At 33.7% G+C, this 22699-nt stretch overlaps 1 protein-coding gene across 8 annotated transcripts in view; it reads left to right on the top strand.

Annotated features, from left to right (window-relative positions):
- Positions 1 to 22699, top strand: part of EndoA (SH3 domain containing GRB2 like, endophilin-A) — a 334762-nt gene that overhangs the window by 234160 nt on the left and 77903 nt on the right. For all 8 annotated transcript variants that reach the window (XM_081733790.1, XM_081733788.1, XM_081733787.1 and 5 more), the window contains exon 8: positions 8801 to 8904. In XM_081733790.1, the coding sequence (XP_081589916.1) occupies positions 8801 to 8904 (104 nt within the window). The remainder of the gene's footprint in view (positions 1 to 8800; positions 8905 to 22699) is intronic.

The raw sequence follows: 22699 nt of genomic DNA, 5'->3' as shown, positions 1-22699 counted from the left end.
CTGAAGTTGTCATTTGGAACCAACATTTTAATATGAAACCAAAAATTCCTTTAAAATAGATGAAAACTTTGAAAGTTTTAAGAATTTTAATATTTTTGTCTTTTCCCATAAGGGGTCATAGCCTCTACACCGAAGAGCCCCCCAAGATTTGATCATTGACCACTCGGGCTGAAATTCTCATTTGCAACCAGAACTTTAATATGAAGCCAAAAATTAAACTTTTACATCAATTTGAATTAAGTGGGTTCCGGTTCACCCCACTATTATGTTTAGTTTAGTTAAGTGGTAATTTGTGAATGCTTCACATCATCAAAAGAATCTTTCACTTCACCGCCTCCCCCAGGAGTTCGTGCTGGATCCGCCACTAGAATCAATAGACACTTCTCCTATGGTTTTTGTCACCCTTGGTTGTGTGGGGGCTCCCTCGTACAAATAAAGAAGCAGTAATACCTAATATATAGCCCCCTCGTATTACAATCAAGGGACGCTATATATTAGGTATTTCTTTAGTTACCTACCCCTAACCGCACAGGGCTCTTCGGTAGGATAAAAATACTACGTGATATTCCAGTCATGAAGGGGGAGAGGATGGCCCTACTTTTCAGAAATTACTTTCTGTTGGGAGGGTACTGAAATGAGAGGGGCAAAATAAAACGTCGTGCCGCCTCCTACATGGTTGCTCAAATTATTACTGAAGAAAGCATTTTAAACTAGGATGTCTAAGGTTACTACATTATGTAAGGATGGCATATTCAGAATTATTATTATTATTATTATTATTGGGGGGCGTGGTGGCTCAGTGGTAGAGCGTTCCCCTCTGGTGCTTGGGGTCCCGGGTTCGATCCCAGCCCCCGCCAAGTGAACTTTGTGGTGGACAAACACCGTGCTCGTGGGTTTTCTCGGGGTTCTCCCGTTTCCTCCCACTTTCTTCATTCCACCATTTCACTCATCTCTCATTATCACCGTCTCCTTTAGCCTAACCGGCATAACCGTGGGACGTAAAACTCAAAGATTTCATTTATTATTATTATTATTATTATTATTATTATTATTATTATTATTATTATTATTATTATTATTATTATTATTATTATTATGTGAATGTCCTTGGAGGAGCACCGAAATTGTGTGAAACGAACCATGGTATGTAGAAGTTTAAGATGGGTGGTCCTAGGGGAGGAAAAAACAGGATTTTTCTCTCTGAATCTCTAACGTAAAGATTATGTGCTGAAGGTAAGAAGCGTCATCAATCTAAAATTGGTTGCTTTTACATATAATATCAGTTACTTGAGTTTCCCTCCTTCGGGCTACTTACCTCATGTGGTAAATTCAAAACAATTTCAATTCAAAACAAATAAATTGTAAAACTTTTCCATAATTAAACATCTAGGGGAAAATTAAACATTTAATAGGGAAATCTGTTATCAAAGTGTCCAAAAAAGTAGATATAAGACTATTTAATGATAAACATTATGAAACTTTATAAAATTCTCAAAATTAGAATTAGCATTTACTAGAAAACATTCGTTATGCACCAGCTAGCATATTGTGAGGAGTGAGCACAGGGAAAATAATTACGAAACTGTTTGCAAACAAAATTAGTGACACTATTGCAAGTGCGAAAACATTTTTTTTTTCTTTTTTTGATATCGTCATGGAGTTTTACACATATGTTACAATTTGATTCTTTCTCACTTAAAAAAATAAATAAAATAACCACAGTAATAAAAATGACCGTTGCACCGCTGTGGGGTTCGAACCAGCTACCTCCAGCATACAGACTTGTTGCTTTAACAAACTGAGCGATTTGTTTCCTTACGTGAACTGAACCTGTTCTACGGTAGAGACGACTTTTCGTTACGATCGTGCTACCAATTCGTCCTTTTCCATAGGCAATTTCCACTTTGTGCTCTATCTATACGTTAATACTTAGTATAGATTCATACATTTGGAGTTCGCAGATAATGCACGTAATAAGACACATTAGAAATGTTTCGTTAAAAGTTTCGTTTGTAGATCTAATCCACATTTCTCTCAATGACATAGATGTCGCTGCATCGTGTTGAACTGCAGAATTCCCTCGCGTTCTTGAAAATTTCCCACTTTAGCAGAGTTGGTAATTCTCGTAATTTCGGTCGATTTAATGTTTTTCGCTTCTAATTTATTTATTTTAAGCTAATATCTAACACAAATATTAAAAACGGGTTTGTTATTAACGTTTCCTGCTGGGGAAACCTTCCGAAATTTTGAACATTTAAAGAAAACGGAGATATTTTCAAAAATCTTCAAAATAAAGAGACGCGTCATTTATTTTGCTCATAGTAGTACCTGTGCACTGCGCCACAATACCTACGTCGTCAATATGACAAAATATAAAAATATTAATAAATACATGCAAAATAGGGCATTACTTATCCTGTTGAAAAAAATATCACCATAATATACGCACAATTACGCTATTTGCGTCATATCACCAGACACATAATAAGCACTCGTTATATATCTTTTTAACACATATATTTTAGGCTTTGAGAAATCATAATCACATACGTTTTACACACTATTGATATATTTTTGATTAGTAAAACATTGACTCAAGAATAATATTCATAGACGAACGCGATAGTTCCCGGTACCGATTTTAATGCACGAACATTAACGATTCCGATAGTTCAATCCTCGGAAGATACAAACATTCTTCAAACTAAATACATATTAGTCTCCGACTACCACTTGGGAGATTACTTCTTTTAGGAGGATCCTTAGATGTTCTTCTCTTGTTTCCATAGTTTTGATGCCACTGAGAGAAAAGGTATTACTTTTTGAAAATTCAACTTTTCATTTTTAAAGCACACTAACTTAGTGTATTCGTATGAAACAATAAAGGATTTTTTGAGTCAGAATTTTATAAAAGAGCAGGTGAACATTTTCAGTGATGAAATCTGACTGCTCGCGCTCTCCGAGCGTCAGGCTTACCTTACACAATGGAAGCGCAAGAATACATTGATAGGAGGAAAAATAGTTCCCCCAAAACACTTAGTTTTTATGAGGTTGCTTCACTAATAAGAATTGATTAACTGATCATTATCTTATTGGAACGCATTAACCACATTTAAACACATAATAATGTAAATAATAAATGATTATTATTTAAAAATGCACATTATGACGTATAATCGAACTCTGCCTTTTAGCTTAGGAATTCAGCTTTGGGTAAGAGGGAGAAGAGAGTTAAGCTGAGTTGAATTTTTTGTCCGTATTTGGTCGTACGAAGAGAAGAGTAGGTGGGGAGACGCACACACACATAGAAACTTGTGAGCAAGAGGGTTCGCAGCATTTCGAATTCTAAGAATTTTGTCCTAGTGCGCACTAATTCCAAGAAATCCTCTTCCGTATACGAGGGTTGATAAGAGATATATAACGATAGCGTTATATCTGGCGGTGGGCAGGAATGTCAAATGATGGTGTCCAAAAAGTTGACAAGAACCCTGGCAATTTGTTTTTTGAAATCCATAATTTCCATAATAATACACTCACAGAACTATTGGGTTGCATATCCCAATGGTCGACAAAGGGTTAAAGTTATTTAAAGTTTGTTTGCACTGAAGTATAACAATCCGTGTATTCACTCGAAAATACGAAGACACGAAAATTCGAACGATAGCAAACGCGTGGGCCATTTACGGTAACGGAGGGCCATTTCATTAATGCCTTTGAGTCCATTTTTTATTCTTCACATTTTCCTTTTTATTTTAATTGCCTCATAATGTGTATATGCAAACACAATTCTTAATATTCAAATACAAACTAATTGTTATATTTGGTACAACATATTATTCAACACAAATAAAAAATTTAATGTAAATATTATATTCAATGCTATGGTTCAAAACTTAATCTAAATTAAATAGGTACATATGTATATTCAATGTAAATGTTATATTCAGTGCCATTTTACAACTAACAATACACAATAAAATGTGATATGAACCAAGTATGTTGTGATAATTCTAAGTTTAATGGTAATTAACACATCATATTATAAAATTTTTATTTTTTCTAAAATAAAATATGTGACAGTACTAATATTTTTTTGATTATTCAGTAATATCGAATCCATCAATAAATGGTTCAAGATTACTATAATTTTACCTTTTATAAAAGTAGGCGTACTTCTTGCTGTTCAGTGCACAAAGAAATATTTATTACACTTGACACAAACAAAATATTTAAAATATTGATACTATTCATGAGAATTCAGAGTTATATATTCCTTCACATTTTAACATGGTATATTTCATGAAAATGTTCAGTGTAATTCAATAAAACTAAAACATAACGCATAATATAAATACGTTTATTCTAACATTCATAAAAATTACAAATTACAACATATATTTAAACATAATGTTATAGGAAATAATATTTCATTTACCTAAAATGAAATATGACTAGGCTTACGCAGGTTTGTCACACCGGGAGCATATATATGCTGCCTGCGTGAAACTTGGAAGACCCTACCCCAACAATCTATCAATATTTCCCATCCCCGAAGCAAAGTGGAAAGGACAGAAAATAAGATTACTTATTAAAACTAATGTACAGGGGACAAATACGAAAATTGCGTCTCTGACGCGTTACAAAATATGATTAAACCCAAAACTAGGGGGGGAGGGGGACTTTGCTTTCAATCTTAATACTCATCTTATCGTACTCTTCGTATTAAACGAAAAGATTAACACAAAATATGTGTAGTAACAATTGCTTACAATAAGCACATGTATTTTGTCTTCAATCGAGTTACATCAAAGATTTCTTAGTTTTTTTTTTTTTTTTTTTTTCCTCGTTTACAATGCATATGTCCTACAACGATAGGAACTAATGAAGGTGGAATACAAACTCTCCAGGAATCTGGAAAATGAAAACTCTTATTCAAATTTCGGTTTCTCATCTTACAATATGGGTCACTAGGATTTTGAAGGAATCGATAATCGAATTATATTCTGAATGTTCACGTTGTTTTTCAATTAATTCCTGTATTCCGAAAAAAGATGGTAACAGTTGTAAGTTATTCACCGTATGAATTTCATTTTTGGGGGCCAAAACAATACGTGACAAAGCATCACTGGCTTTATTATCAACTCCTCGGATATGTATGATTTCCAAGTCAAAACTTTCCAATTCTAGGCTCCAACGAGCCAAACGAGAGTTCCAATTCCGGATTTTGTGCAAATACACCAAAGAGTTATGATCTGTATACACTTTGACTTGTTTACCATACAATAAATGTCCCCATTTACGAATTGCGATTACTATTCCAAGAGCTTCCTGTTTCGTCGTAGAGTAGGAGTGTTGTGCTTTATTTAAAATTTTACTATGAAATCCGTTTACCATCAATTTCCTGAAAAAGTATACCAGCTGCCGCAACTTTTGAACTGTCTGTGATTAACGAAAAATCAGAATCAAGCTTTGATGGGTGAGAAGAATATCTTGGACTAAACTGTCTTTAAGAGACTGAAAGCTACTTTCACATTCAGGAGTCCAAATTCCGTTTTTTCCCTTTCTTGGTAAGTTCAAACAAAGGAGAAGCTAATTCAGAAAACTTATGCACAAATTTCTAACACCATTCAAAAAGAGCTAATACTTTCTGTAATTGTTTCATATTCGTAGGACGAGGTAAATGACGAATGACTTCTAAATACGAAGGATTCTTACGAATACCTTCAGGTGTTACAACAAAACCTAAGAAATTAAATGTAGTTTTACAAAATGAAGATTTTGAAAGGTTGACAGTCATATTGGCGTGTTAGTAAACAACTGGTCTAGTAAATGCAATTGCTCTTCAAAAGAAAACGTTGGGATACTCAGGTAATCTATATACGGTACAAGTTTATCGTATAAAGCATATCCTAACACCTTTTGTAGCGCATCAATTAAAGCAACAGAACCATTGTGATATAAATGGGATTACTGTAAATCTATACATATGTCCGTTCCACGAGAAGGCAATAAAATCACGAGATTTTTCAGACAACAACAACTTGTGAATATGACGACACAAGATCAATTGAGGTTACGTATTTAGCACCTTGGAACTTTAACAATAAATCATCAATTTTATTTACTTTTAATTGCTTCAATTTAACATGCCGATTCAATTCAGTCAAGTCAACCACTACTCTAGGTTTATTTATATTTTTCTTAGGAACACAAAAAATGGGATGGCTATGGTGAACTTCTTTTTTGTTCTTCCAAATCGGTCTATGCGTTACCGAATTGCGTGAACTTACAATTACGCTATTAATACTGTCAGCCGTTGAAGAGTTTAATGGTCTAGCTCCTTATGTTATTTACATGCAACTACCACCACGTAGGCGTACTTTCAAGCAAGAAAGGAATCCTGAAAATCGGTGCACACGTCAAAATTTGTTTGAACGTACCGGTACTCATAAAATGACCATATGTACTCATAAGCCCTTGTAACTTTTAAACTAATAGACGAATAAGCTAAAATTTTGCATCATGCAAATACCGACAGAGGGACATTGTTTGACGTACTCTTTAATGTCACCAGATTAACAGGATTGCCACCCAACATAAAGTTTTTTTTTTTTTTTTTTTTTTTTTTTTTTTTTTATGGAATATGTCAGGTTATTACATATTTCAAATCTACATGTAAAACGTTGCAAACTAAGGACGCTACAATATCCCATACATCGAAAAATAACCTAATTATGGAGGATTCTACAACAGTACTTACGCAAGTGAGATGGACGGGGTAACGTACAACCAAGGACTTTAGTGTCGAATACTATAGTCACCATATGAGATATTTAGAAACAAACAAACAAGAAATTTAAAAAAAAAAAATGTCTTTTTTCAGAAAACTTTATTTCCAAAGAGCGTTTAGATACTTACCACATCCAATTACGTATATGGTTTTCAATAAACATAATTTCGTTTAGAGCAATGATATTCTAGAGATATAAAAAAAGTTCTTAAATTTGATATATTGCTTAAGATTAGGGGCGTCATTTCAGTCTTCGCTTGAGAAGGGCAAGAGCACTACCGACATAAGACTTTCACGTTTTCTACTAGTATATTAGAATCGATTAAAGTATATGTATTCCTCGAACTCTTGGGGGAAGAGGGCAATTGCCCTCTCCTGTCCCCCGTAAATGACGCCTCTGCTTAAGATGGCAATTTGTGGGAACTTTTTAAAACACATTTATATTTCTATGACATTGTAGCAATACTTTTTGATAGGTGTAATTACAAGTTCTCGGAATTACATAATTTTAAGCAATGTTGCAAAATGTTTGTTTCTATTGATTCGAAATATACCATATAATTATAGCATTAGACACAAAAGTACTTTGAATGTACATTGCTCCATCTGTCTTACTTGCATTTTAATGCACCAAAATTTGGTGCACCAAAATTTGGCTGTTTGTGATACTGTGATGTCCTTAGTTTGCAGCAGTGACAAATTTGATATTCTAAGTTTTCTTTCAACATGTAGTTTTGAAGTATGGAATTACCTGTCGTGGTGCCAACTTTGAAAAAATATAACTTTATTTTGGGTTGGTAACTCTGTTAACCAGGTGGTATCATAGAGTATGTCAAACGATGTTTATTTCGTTGTCTAGACCCAGATGTTGTTGCTTGTTACGAGAGTGTTCCGACAAGCTCGAAGTGCAAACCAAGTACCAGACAGCGGGGATGCAGAGGAGGGTCCTCATGCATAGATATAATCAGCATCTAGTTTTGCATATTACATAGACTATTATGTGCTTTTATACTTACAAAAATTTGTGTTCATTTTGTGCTGTGATTCCTGTCATAGTATTACGTTTCTTCAGTTCCACAAGGTGTATCACACGACTGCAGAGATCATGTACGCAAGGATTATACAAAGTTGTTCTTCCTAAGAATTTCCTATGTACGTTTTCTTTTAAACACTCATATTGATGTTGCAGTGGCACAAACCCTTATCTTCTTGTTATTTTGTGAGAGGAGATGAATAAACGTATGTTTTCCTTGTTGGGTGCATATATGTACAAATATAAAACACAAAAGATATCACGTTTGAAATGTTTACACGTTATTATTTTAAAACATGATTTTTCCATTCTGGGCCTTTATTACATAGAACTCCTCGATTGTAAAGAATCGGCTTCCTCTGTGATTACCATACGAAGATTACGCAGATAATTTATATCTTGGTTTCCTTACCATCCAACATTCTTCCAAATTATATTAATTCGCTACGATATCAAGGTTGAGAGGTAGGAATGGAATTTACGGATAAATTTCCCGTTTCTCAAACTTTTGCCAACACTTTTAGTCATGCAAATATCAGAGTTAAAATAAAAAAGTTCTTTTTTTAACGCACACATTTCACACAATTAAATCTCGTAATTTTTAAGGCAATCTAATACATAAAACTATACATTACACGAAATAACGTAATTTGAGTTCCTTTTTTCTTCTAAGTGGTGTCCATGATTTCCTTTCAGCTATCACGGTTCTCGTTGTAGTTGTGCCGTGTTGGAGTAACACAGCTGTTTTTGGTATTAGTAACAGTTACACCATATTCTGCATCACGTATTTGTGTGTTCACCTTACTAAGGCAGAGTATTAAATAAAATTAATAAAACAAACGAAAACTATAAAATCGTAGTATTGAGTCAAAACTAACTTTAAAGAGTATACGATATCTTTTTATAATATAGATAATCAATTTTTCCAGTTTTAATAGGAGCATGTATACTCATCCAAGTGCATGTTTTATTTGTAGGTGGAGCAAGTATCCCAGTTAGCTACATTTGCAGAAGCCCTGTACGAATATCATCAACAGTGTACAGAAGTTTTGAAAGTCTTAGCGGAGAACTTACTTGAGAAGTATGTATTTATATCATTGAGATTTATTTTATTTATTTATTTATTTTAATGAATAAAAGTGTCAGTTATGATTTTGATTCAGATATGACGCGGAAAGAAACTGCGAAAATATGGTATTTCTTTATTTACAGCTTTAGACGAGTTTACATGAGTAGTTATTTAAAATTATTCCGGATTCTCCCCTCCTCTACCTTCCCCGTTAAATTTTATCTTCTTTCAGTTACCGTCCGTTTTGAATACTGCTGAGGATTTCTGGTGAACATTGCAGATAAAAGCTTAAATGTATTATTACTGGAATTCTAAATGAAATCAGAAACTTACTGTGGTTCGTTTCGATTTACATGTAATTTATTATTTGAACGTGATACTTGACTACTTAGTTTATTCCAATGTTTTTTTTTCTTTCTTTTTCTCAAACACTTTTTATTTACTTTATTTCGTATAGAATGCGACAAGTTTTCTTGATAGGTTCGTACTGTAACCAGGTATTGCATTTAAGATCGATTATAGTTTACGAAAGCATACTCAAATGCATCTTGGCACTAAATACTAAACTCATTGGAAAGAAATTATTATTTTCGTACTTCATTACTGTACGATAAAAGCATTCATGACGGTGATAAAAGCATTTATCTGATTCTAAGAAGCCTCCGCTTTTAGTATCAATGATTCACATGATTTTAAGCCTATCCAGAGAAACATGGCTTTTGTAAGGCAATGAAACCTCGGAAGGTTGTTCAGACATCATTTTTTTTTTTTTTTTTTTTGAATACTCTTTAGACTTAGATCGGCAACATGACGACGGTGATAGAGTTTAGTCACACTCAACTTAGTAGCTATGTGGTGGACAAACACCGTGCTCGTGGGTTTTCTCGGGGTTCTCCCGTTTCCTCCCACTTTCTTCATACCACCATTTCACTCATCTCTCATCATCACCGTCTCCTTTAGCCTAACCGGCATAACCGTGGGACACAAAACTTAAAGATTTCATTTCATTTTTTCAACTTAGTAGCTAAAAATAGTGTAAATAGATGCAAGGATTGCAAGAGATTAAAAACTATACTATCGCACGATTTTCCAAACTTTTTAAATCGTAATTATAAACAAAAACACAATTATTACAAGATAAACTTCAATAAATAAGTGAGAGAATTGAATTTAACCGAGATAAATGGAGATAGAACTACTACAAAAAAGTAAAAAAGTGAATGCATTACATCTAAAATTGTGTATTGCACGAAGAATTTTGTGCCTTAAAAATTGAATTGGACTTTTGAAAGCTGAAAACGTTGAATTGAGATCTAATCTGAATCAAGTAAGCTACAAATTAAGTTAGCAATTACCATTCAACAAATGAAGACAATGTAGGATAGGCAATCTAAACAACTAGTCCCAGAGAAAAATCGGTATGAAGTGTTACATAGTCAAATGATAGAAAATTCTAACAGAAAAATTAAGAAAAATCTGGTCACAAAAATTTAGGCCGACTTAAAAAATAAAACTTATGTTTCTCGGTTCTGTGCTTAGAGGCAAATCTACTTCCCTCTATTCTACCACAGAATAACATGCTTAAATATCTGAAATAGTCAATAAAAGAAATAGACTATCTGGACATTCTCGCAGAGTAAATATCTAATCGTTACATAGAAAAGGTCATAAATGATGATGATAAAAAATAAAATAAAAAAACTGATATACTCGGTAATACATGATTCAAGTATGTTGTGGGCACAGGATTTCACGATAGAAAGATACACAGACGGGAAATTATCAGTCGTACCTTTGTGGTTCAGTGGTTAGCGTCACGGATTAGTATATAATTTTCATTTTAGCATGAGTTCGAATCCTGCCTACCAATTTTTTTTTTTATATTTAGAACCTGCTTTCCTATCGCAAAAGACATGCATGCATAGATGTAAGAAAATTATAAATATACCACAGCTATGTAATATATATTATTAAGTCATATTGATTGAAGCAATCGTTAACGAAGCTTCTACGACTCGATTGGTATTTGTGTGTCTGTCCGTCCGTCTGTTCCACGATAACTCGTAAAGTTGATTCAGTTTTGTTGAAATATGTGCCTTCTTACTCGCAGAAATAACTTTATTGTTTGGGGTTGCAATCTATCAAATATAAGAAGGTAAAAGGGGATAAAATCCATCCCATGTTCCATGTTTATGCACGAACATAGAAGACAATTTTCCAAATACATATATATACAAACTGTTCCATAATTCGTGTTATTTTCTACAGCGCTGGGAGAAGATGAAATTTATACACTATTAATGTAAAATTTGGCACTCTTATTGAGAAATATCTGAATTTTTCGAATTTCTAAAGAAAATAAGAGAAAATTGCTGTTTAGCCCCCCTTTTAGGGATGTAAACACGAAAGTTCATTTTCATTATGGGAGATTCAATGTTAAATTTTAGAAACAGTTTTCTCCAATAATTATTCGTGAAGATTTTGGAGCAAATGAGTTGTATTTGTTACAAAATGCAAAAACACTCATTCACAAAGCTAGTAAAACCGTCTCAAACATTATTTTGCAAAGGTCCTCCTTTTGGGGGGCAAGGGGCGTAAAAAGGTGGTGGGTGATATGTTACCAAAATCCCAAAATTTATTTTCGGAATGCCAGTAAGCGTGAGATTAATCACAAATGTCACAGAATTAATGCTCCAATGTCCTTACATGTAAGAGTGACTGATAATGGGGCTACAGCCCCCTTTCAAAAATAAAAAAAATCACCATAAATATCCTTAGTAGGGACATACGAGAAGAAGGTATTTTTGTTAATTAATGTGAAATTTGGCGTCATTGTATCAAATGAGTATGCGTTTTTTAAATCTGGAATGTTATTTTGATAACGAACCGCCTTAGGGGACACAGGGGGCGAAGCGCTCGACGATGGATCTTTATAAAAATTCAAAATTTTGTTCCGGAAATGCCAGTGAGCGTCAGATTTTTCACCACTGTCACAGAATTAATATTCTAATGCTCCTTGCATGTGCCAGTGACTTATATGGGGCTATAGCCCCCTTTCAAAAATTAAAAAATCACCATAAATATCCTTAGTAGTGACATACGAGAAGAAGGTATTTTTTTTAATTAATGTAAAATTAGGCGTCATTGTATCAAAAGAGTATGCGTTTTTCAAATCTGGAATGTTATTTTGATAACGCACCGCCTTAGAAGGGCACAGGGGGCGAAACATAAAATGATGGCTTTTTATAAAAATTCCAAATTTTATTCTGGAAGTGTGAATGAGTATTAGATTAATCACAAATGACACAGAATTAATATTCCGATGCTCCTTGCATGTGCCAGTGATTGATGTGGTGCTACAGCCACCTTTCACAAATCACCAAAAATCACGAGAAATATCCTTAACAGGGACATACCAGAAGAAGCTTTTTTCCTATTGGTCGATTAATTTGATATTTGGCGTTATTGTAATAAAAAGTTATGTATTTTCCAAATCTGAAATGTTATTTTGGTAACAGGGGACAAAGGGCGCGGTTGTTAATTTTTGGCTTTGGAGGACACAGGGGCCGAAGTATAAAAATTCCAAATTTTATTTTGGTAGTGCCAATGAGCATGGAATTAATTGCAAGGCGCACAGAATTAATGCTCCTATGCTATTTCCATGTACAATCCGCAGCAAAGAACCTACAACATGAGCATGTAAGTTTATTGTGAAACTACGACTAACAGCACAGGGAATCAACATAACGTCTAAGTGGCATGAATCACGCCAGGAGAAACCTCGGCGTCCTCCCCTGCACACTTGTTTTGGAGCAAAAGACTTCGTCGTTTCACAATATACATATATGGTCATGTTGCAGGTTTTTTGCTGCGGACTGTACGAGTGACTGATATTAGGCTACAATCCCCTTTCATAAAACTATAGAAATTCATGATGAATTTCCTTATACGTAAGGACCTACTGGCAGAAGGTAAATATTTTTAATATTAAAGTGAAATTTGGCATTATTGTCGAAAAATGTTTGTTTAGAAAAAGAGCTAAAGCGACAATATGATAATGGTCATGTGTTGATCTCTTTTAGTGGCGACTACTCAAAATTTGATTGGCCTAACTGGAGTTTCAATGTAAAATGCGGAAAGCAGTTTGCTCTATATTTATACGAATTTTGCTGTAAATTAGCAGTTTTAGGTAGAAAATACGATACCATTCCTCTTCTTCCTCCCCTTTCATCTATGATGGTACATGCGTTTCTAGTTTTATTACGCCAAACCTCCAAATTGGGGAAGATGGGCAGTAAGAAAAATTCAAACTTTTCGTTATTTCCCGTGAGCGTCAAAATATTTGGAAATATACCAAAATTAATGCTTAGAAGCTACCTCCATGTGCCAGCGACCACTTTAGGGATTCAATTTCCCCTTCCCGGTCCCAAAATCATTTAAAGAACCACACCACTTTGTTTTATTATTTCCCATGCTTCTCTCTGGCCTATTCAGAATGCATGCTAAGAGATGTGTGTTTAAGAAGTACTGGAACACGTCCGAATCATTTGTTGGCGTCCCACTGTAAGCTGATTTTAAGCAATGTCAACAAACTTTTGTTTATAAAACACCCTCTAATTCCTGACTCAACTTCTTGTTCATGTGTGCTGACAACAGTTTCAGACCTTTTCTTATCGCAATACACCAACGATTTACGAGTTAACGTGTTGACAGTTCAATAGGATTTCGTGTCTGTAATCAACACCTGGGTTAGATTGACTTCTTCGGAAATGGACATTACATAGTAGGTGAATCTCGGGGATAGACTGGCTTAATCATTTGATAATTACTTGTCGTTTCCAGTATACTTTAAGAGTGCATTCATACTGTAATCTCCTTCGATCATGCAGTCTTTAACTCAGGATCAGCGTGCTAATGTAATTGAATGGTACATTTTATCAGAAAAATCTGCAAGAGCAACAAGATCCCGTATAGTTAAAGAACTCGGATTAAAAGTACACGATATGCAAATTCACCGTTTGTACAACGGTTCCGCAGCAATTGTTTTCACACTGCCCATCTTGCATCTAGAAAAAGTGCAGGAAGATCTCCATGTGTATCTACGGAAGAAACAAAAAGACAGGTGTTGTTATCTGTTATTAGTTCACCGCGGAAATCCCTTGCTCGTCGAAGCTTAGGCTTAAATATTAAGAAAACTACGCTACAAAGAATTTTAAGAAACTTGAAGGTAAAACCATACAAGGTCCGAATGGTTTCTGAATTGTGTGCAAGTAATTATGGTGATCGTGTTTATTTCTGTAACTGGTTTATCGAGAAGTTAAATGAAAACCCTATGTTCTTATTTCAAGTGATGTTTTCCGATGAAGCAAAATTCTTTTTAAATGATTCTGTGTCCTCATCACATGCAAGATATTGGTTATCGATACAGCCGAACGTGAGATCAGAAGTGTCAATGGACAAACGAGGAATAATGGTTTGGTGTGGTATAACTGCGACTGAGGTGATAGGACCTTTCTTTTTTGATGAAAATGTAACAACGTCATCATACCAAAAGCTACTAAGAGAAAAAGTATTTGCTGAACTTGATCGTTTAAATTTAGGTCAAAGTGATGAATTATGGTTTATGCAAGATGGAGCGCCAGCGCATCGCTCAAATACGACTATAAATCTTTTGAGAGAGAACTTTGGGGAACGCATTATTTCTATGGGGTCAAGTGTCGAATGGCCACCAAGAAGTGTGGATCTCACACCATGCGATTTTTTCTTGTGGGGATTCCTAAAACAAATTGTCTACCAAAAATCATGTAACAGTGTACAGGACTTGAAACAGAGGATTGTCCACAGTATAGAGATGATCACTCCAGATATGTTGGAGAAGGTGTCACAGTTTCTTTAGTAAATCGCATTAATTTATGTCTTGCTCGTTCAGGAGGGCATGCCGAATAAAAGTAAGTTGGTTTTATCGGTTTTACACTTAGGTTAATGATCTTTTTAAACAATTAGTGATAGTAGAGCCAAAACGAGTAGTTTTCAACAAAGAATAATTTCCAGCAACTGATTCTTAATTCTCGGGAAACATTTGTTTCTATTACAACCGTGTGTCCGTGTGTATTACGTCTGCAGTACATATGAGTAAGTTGTTGTATGGAAAGTTGGATAATACGGTTATTGTGTAAGAAGTAATGAAAATACATGCTTTTTCTTTTTACGAATAAAGCAAACAATATTGAAACTTAAAGCTTACTTTTAATTTTTAAAATCTTACTTTTTCATTAAGATTTTTTTTTCTTTTGTTCCTGCTACGTTTTCCATTGTCACTTTGTGTTCTATTTCTAGATGGTTCTGCTTAAGTGTGTAGAAAATACGTAGGTGATTTGTGTGTGAGATTTTCTGCTATAAAAAGAGCCCTAATTGGATTTTAAAAATATAAAATTCTTTGATTATATTCCAGTGACACCACAACAACAAAGCTATATGCATAATCAGTTACACTGACAGAAGTTATTCATTTACAGTAATTTCTAGGTTTATTGTATATATATATATATATATATATATATATATATATATATATATATATATATATATATATATATATTTGTTTTGCAATAATGACAACTTACATATTAATTATGACATATTTATTGTGAATTTTTGTGATTTTTGGAAGGGGGCTGTAGCCCATATAAGTCACTGGGACATGCAAAGAGCATCGGAATATTAATTCTGTGACATTTGTGACTAATCTCACGCTCATTAGCATTTTCAAAATAAAATTTGGAATTTTCATAAAGATCCACAATCTTATGCTTCGCCCCCTTTGCCGCTAAAGGTGGTGCGTTATCAAAATTATACCGAATTAAAAAAAAAAAAAAAAAACGCCAGCGCCAAATTTCACATTACTTGATTTTAAAAAATAGCTTCTTCCGGTGTGTCCCTGTTAAGGATATTTATCGTGATTTGTGGAAAGGGGTTGTAGCTTCACATCAATCACTGGCACATGCAAGGAGCATCGGAATCTTAATTTTGTGTCATTTGTGATTAATCTGATACTTATTCACATTTTCAGAATAAAATTTGGATTTTTTAATAAAGATTCAAATGCTTATGCTGCGCGCCCTGTGCCCTCCTAATCCGGTGTCACCAAAATAACATTCTATATTTCAAAAACACGTACTTTTTTTACTAAGATAAATTATTTTACATTAATTTGACAAGAAATAATGGTTTCTCGGATGTCCCTGCTAAAATATTTATGGCTAATTTTTATGTGATTTTTTGGAAGGGGGCCATAGCCCCATATCAATCACTGGCACATGCAAAAAACATCGGAATATTAATTCTTGGAAATTTATGATTAATCTGATGCTCACTGGCATTTCTAGAATAAAATTTGGAATTTTTATAAACATCCATCATTTTATGTTTTGCCCCCTGTGCCCCCTAAGGCGGTGCGGTACCAAAGTAACATCCCATATTAAAAGACACATACCTTTTTAGCACAATAACACCAAATTTAACTTAATTGATTTAAAAAAATAGTTTCTTCCGGTATGTTCCTGCTAAGGATATTTATGGTGAATTTTTAATATGATTTTTGGAAGGGAAACTGTAGCTCCATATCAGTCACTGACACATTCAAGGAGCATCGGAATATTAATTCTGTGACATTTGTGATTAATCTGACCCTCACTGGCATTTCCGGAATAAAATTTGGAATTTTTATAAAGATCTATCATCTGATGCTTCGCCCCCAGTGCCCCCCCTAAGACAGTGGTTACTAAAATAACATTTCAGATGTGAAGAACTCATACCTTTGTGCTACAACGACGCCAAATTACACATTAATTGACAAAAAATACCTTCTTTTCGTATATCACTACTAAGGTTTTTTTTTTTTTTTTTTTTTTTTTTTTTTTTTTTTTAGAAGCGGCTATAGCCCCATATAAGTCACTGGCACATGCAAGGAGCATTAGAATATTAATTCTGTGACAGTCGTGAAAAATATGACGCTCACTGGCATTTCCGGAACAAAATTTTGAATTTTTATAAAGATCCACCATCGAGTGCTTCGCCCCCTGTGCCCCCCTAAGGCGGTGCGTTATCAAAATAACTAGATTTGAAAAACGAATACTCTTTTGATACAATGACGCCTAATTTTACATTAATTAAAAAAAATACCTTCTTCTCGTATGTCACTACTAAGGATATTTATGATTTTTTTTATTTTTGAAAGGGGGCTATAGCCCCATATAAGTCACTGGCACATGCAAGGAGCATTAGAATATTAATTCTATGACAGTGGTGAAAAATCTGACGCTCACTGGCATTTCCGAAACAAAATTTTGAATTTTTATAAAGATCCATCATCAAGTACATCGCCCCCTGTGTCCCCTAAGGCGGTTCGTTATCAAAATAACATTCCAGATTTAAAAACGCATACTCATTTGATACAATGACGCCAAATTTCACATTAATTAACAAAAATACCTTCTTCTCGTATGTCCCTACTAAGGATATTTATGGTGATTTTTTTTTATTTTTGAAAGGGGGCTGTAGCCCCATTATCAGTCACTCTTACATGTAAGGACATTGGAGCATTAATTCTGTGACATTTGTGATTAATCTCACGCTTACTGGCATTCCGAAAATAAATTTTGGGATTTTGGTAACATATCACCCACCACCTTTTTACGCTCCTTTCCCCCCAAAAGGAGGACCTTTGCAAAATAATGTTTGAGACGGCTTTACTAGCTTTGTGAATGAGTGTTTTTGCATTTTGTAACAAATACAACTCATTTGCTCCAAAATCTTCACGAATAATTATTGGAGAAAACTGTTTCTAAAATTTAACATTGAATCTCCCATAAGGAAAATGAACTTTCGTGTTTACATCCCTAAAAGGGGGGCTAAACAGCAATTTTCTCTTATTTTCTTTAGAAATTCGAAAAATTCAGATATTTCTCAATAAGAGTGCCAAATTTTACATTAATAGTGTATAAATTTCATCTTCTCCCAGCGCTGTTGAAAATAACACGAATTATGGAAGTCTGTATATATATATATATATATATATATATATATATATATATATATATATATATATATATATATATACATACAAACTTCCATAATTCGTGTTCTATATATATATATATATATATATACAGACTTCCATAATTCGACTTCCATATATATATATATATATATATATATATAAACCTCTAAGAACAAACTATCTTTCGTTGACTTTTGGTGGCAAATTATTATTGCCATATTGTAGGATCTGTAAATAAACTTTTATGTATGAAATATGAACAAAATTCAACCAATTCAATAAAACTGAAAATAGTTTCGAGAAAACTTGTTGACCCACCTGCCCCCGAGAATAAACTACCTCTTTGAAGACTTTTCTGTAAAAAAAAAAAAAAAAAAAAAAAAAAAAAAAAAAAAAAAAGAATTACATAAGTACAAAATTGACCAAGAGCAGTATATCCCCTTATGGACATTTTTATGCAGAACTACATTGTGTCCAATATACAGTGCAACCCGGAGTTTGGGATAGTATAACTTTTGAACCGGAAGCGGTAAACAAATAATGGTTATACCAAAATAAAGCCTTGTTCATACATATATTTTTAAACTAGGAAGCAACGATTGAAGTACACTAGGAACTACACAGTGTTGCCAGATGTAACCAAAGGTGTAAATCATTTTTTTTTACAAGACACGTAAATTGACTCATAACTCATACGTATAGATGTTCTGTCGTTAATTTTCGGTTTGTATAGTTGGAGTAGCTTAGAAACTATGGAGTGGAAAAAGGAACTTTGCATTTCCACCGATAACTAATCGGATGAGGCCTCTGTAAGGGGTTACTAGGAAAAACGTGGTTTTCATAAATTAATTTTCTGAATTGACAACAGTGCTGATGTTTCAGTGCATCAAAAGGTGTATTAAGGATCTGTCTACATTATGCAATTCCTAAAAACAATGAAAAAGAAACTTTGAAATTATCATGATAAAACTTTTACTTACATGCACCCGGCAACATTGCTATTCATCACGAACTGAATTGCCAGTTCTACGGCAGATTCTGGAAACCCCCCGTTTTGATTCAATGAACAGCAGTGTTGCCGGCTGCATGTAAGTAAAAGTTTTATCACGATAATTTCAAAGTTTGTTTTTAATTGTTTTCAGGAATTGCATAATGTAGACAGATCCTTAATACACCTTTCGATGCACTGTTGCCAATTCAGAATGTTAATTTATGAAAACCACGTTTACCCTAGTAACCCCTTACAGAGGCCTCATCAAATTAATTATCAGTGGAAATGAAAAATTCTTTTTTCCATTCCATAGTTTCTAAGCTACTCCAACTATACAAACTGAAAATTAACGACAGAACATCTATACATATAAGTTATGAGTCAATTTACGTGTCTTGTAAAAAAATTAATTTACACCTTTGGTTACATCTTTCAACACTGTGTAGTTCCTAGTGTACTTCAATCGTTCAAACCTTCTTCCATGAACAAGGCTTCATTTTATTATAACCATTATTTGTGTACCGCTTCCGGTTCAAAAGTTTTACTATCCCAAACTCCGGGTTGCATTGTATATTGGACACCCTGTATTTATGCTGTATTGTATTATTGTTAATGAAATATTTATTGAAGAAGTAAAAGTGAAATCCACTGAAAAGTTTTTGAGAAAATTATCCTAAGAAAAAAAACACCTCCAAGAGTGAACTTTTTGGACATTTTCGTGCAAAATGACTGATGCCGTATTGTTGGATTTTTAGTGGCATATTTATTCATAAAATATAAACAAATGAGTCTGAGTCACTTTTGAGAAAATCGTCTGAAAGGAACTCACCTCCAAGAGTAAACTTCCCCTCTTAGATTTTTCCCAGAGAAACAGCTTACATCCTGTTATGAGATTGCTAATGATAATATTCGTTTATTAAAAAAGTAAACAAAATCGTTAGAGCCAATTTTGATAAAATTACATTTTTATTTGCACCCTTCAGTAAACTACTTCTCTTTTGAGAGGCAAGAAGAAAGTTCGAACCTCCTCCTGAAGAACCTCTAAAAAATCTTAAATTTCAATTTAATCTAGATAGGTTGAACAGTATAGCCTCTAAGCAAAAGTATATACATTGGGACGAATGGAAGAACATACACCAAAAGATCACTTTTTCGCTATACAGCGGTCATAAAACGTGTAGAATCCTTAGATATCTCGGATTCAGTTTTTGTACCATCATCGTACGTCGTTATCTCCTCGATACCTTCGTTACCTTCGTTATTCTTGCTCGATAGTAAAAAAGATTTTTAGATATGTGCACGTTCGTTCGTCCGTGTCGATGTAAATATGAGCATACATTCGTCTAGAGGTCATAACGTTCAACGTGTCGAGACCAAATTTTAAACATAATGTTTTCATAAGTTTCTCTTGGAAGGTTTTCGAATTTTCTTGTTACCACCTCAAAACAAATAAACTTTCATGAAGGTTGAAATTAAAATTTGCGATTTGTCGAAAATAACGCAATTTTTTTCAGATTTTATAAATCAATAGTCTATTAACAATCCTATGGTATGGTATGTTTTTTTAAGGAAAAACTCAGAAGAGATGGTAACTCTTGGTTGTTGGTTCTTTCTGGACAATTTTTTCGAAGAAGACAGGCGATTTTGGTCATATTTCATTAACAAATATTTCATTAATAATCAAATAAGAGAGTGATCAAGAGCTTACGTAATGAAGCAGGTATTTCGGTAGGAGGTTGAATGATTAGTTGTGTTCAGTTTGCAGATGTAATGGCCTTCGAATCCGAAAAGAAAATTAGTAAGACGTTAAACACTTGAGGAAGGGCTGTGAAAAATGTGAGGTTAAAATAAATGTTAGAAAGATAAAAGCCGTGGTGATTGGAATAAAAGAATCGGTGTCAAATGTAAAGATAGGAGGGGTGAAAACAGAAGAGGCGAATAGTTCTCGATATTAATTTATCCTGATATATTTACGTGTATCTTTTATTACTATTATTTTATGTATAAACTATTTATTTTATAATTATGATGCAATGTATTTACTGTGCTTTGTATTATTTTTGGCGCACTTGTGGCTGTCAAGCTGTTGTTGCCAATGAACTGCTTAATAATAATAATAATAATAATAATAATAATAATAATAATAATAATAATAATAATAATAATAATAATAATTAGTAGTAGTAGTAGTAGGAGGAGGAGGAGGTGGAGGTGATGGTGGTGGTGGTGTGCCGCCCCACGTGTTGTTTAACGTTACCTTACAAAAGTATGAAATCTTCCGTATTGACGAAAGACGGATGCGTTTTATTTACACAACTATCAGTGCATTTCCTAAGGTTCTAGATAATACGTAATAACACTAATAGTTAACCGCGCTGTCTGCCATATTAACAAAATGTAGTGTCGGGAATAGTTTAAATTGATGCCATGATCACTGGCGATGGTGCGTGGATGTCTTTAGTTACCTTTAAAGGATCGTTATCCACCCTGGATGTGCGTCCGTGGGTTTCATTATTTTGGAGATTATTGTCTCCGACACGTTATTTCTTTTCTTTTTAACAGATATTTATGTTGAGTCTGCGCTCCATCTTCAACACACTATAATGCATTACTGGGATATTACATCCCAGTATGAACTCATGATGCAAACTTATTTAAATCACTTGGATGCAACACATTCCACAGATCACTGTAGCACATCCATCTGCAATGTAGATATATTATCTACATCAACAATTGTTCTTCTGGCGTTACGACTGCCTATTCAGGTGATCTTCAGTAGGTGTTATTCGAGGTTATATTGTTGCAGTACACTCAGAGTCACTTAGAAGTAATGTAGACATTGTATATTTTGGCTGTTTATTTTCGAATCAATTGATATAAAATTTTCTCTTACCGATCTGTCAGCGTGAGTATTTCTGTAGATAAGTTTATTTTTATATTTATAATGACTACTTCGAAATCTATGTGTTCTTTTTACTTTCGTAGTAAAGATTTTTCTGAGTATCTGTATTTTAATACTGCTTGGATTATGCTGCTATAGGACAGGGTACTTTTATAGTACTATGTCATTTTATGATCATTATTTTCTTATGTTTTGCTTCATATGAAAATATGTTTACAATGTTCTCATGTAAATCTTATGCACATTTCAGTAGTTGTAGAAAAATATTTTTTCATGTGATAATGCAGATTATTGTTTAACACTTTATTTTCACGAAATGAGAAATCAATCTTTTTTTTTTTTTTTTTTTTTTCTCGAAGACTTACACACTGTAAGCAATAAGCCTACTAGAATTACACTGTAGGATGATCCTAATGAATTATGATTGTGGCGAAAATATAAGAATATCAAGATTTACCAGAAAGAAATGATAGTACAGTCTTTCTATGCCTAATTGGTGAAAATTGTGATAAGGTAATTTCCGTCGTCTAGCTGCTTAGAGTAGCTATAATTCGTCGTGTACCTATGTATAGACCACTGTTCGAAAAATAAATAATCGAGTTTAAATAAAGTAAAAGTTAACATTCTGTGGTTGATTGAACTTAAATGTTTCTTTTCAAAATTTGGGCTATATGACATAGCACATACTGCTTGAGGTGAAACCAAATCACTAGTCGATTTATTAACTTAGATTTTGTTTTCATGGGGGATCAAACGCGGTACCACCCGGTTAAAAATATACATGTTAGCTACTTACGCACTAAGACGCAAAATAAACATCGAAGTGCATGTGTAAAACACATTTATTCTGTGA

The sequence above is a fragment of the Thermobia domestica genome, chromosome 12, assembly GCF_964235325.1.
Source record: "Thermobia domestica chromosome 12, izTheDome1.hap1.1, whole genome shotgun sequence".
In the NCBI taxonomy this organism is placed as follows: domain Eukaryota; kingdom Metazoa; phylum Arthropoda; class Insecta; order Zygentoma; family Lepismatidae; genus Thermobia; species Thermobia domestica.
This window is presented reverse-complemented; position numbering and strand designations above follow the sequence as displayed.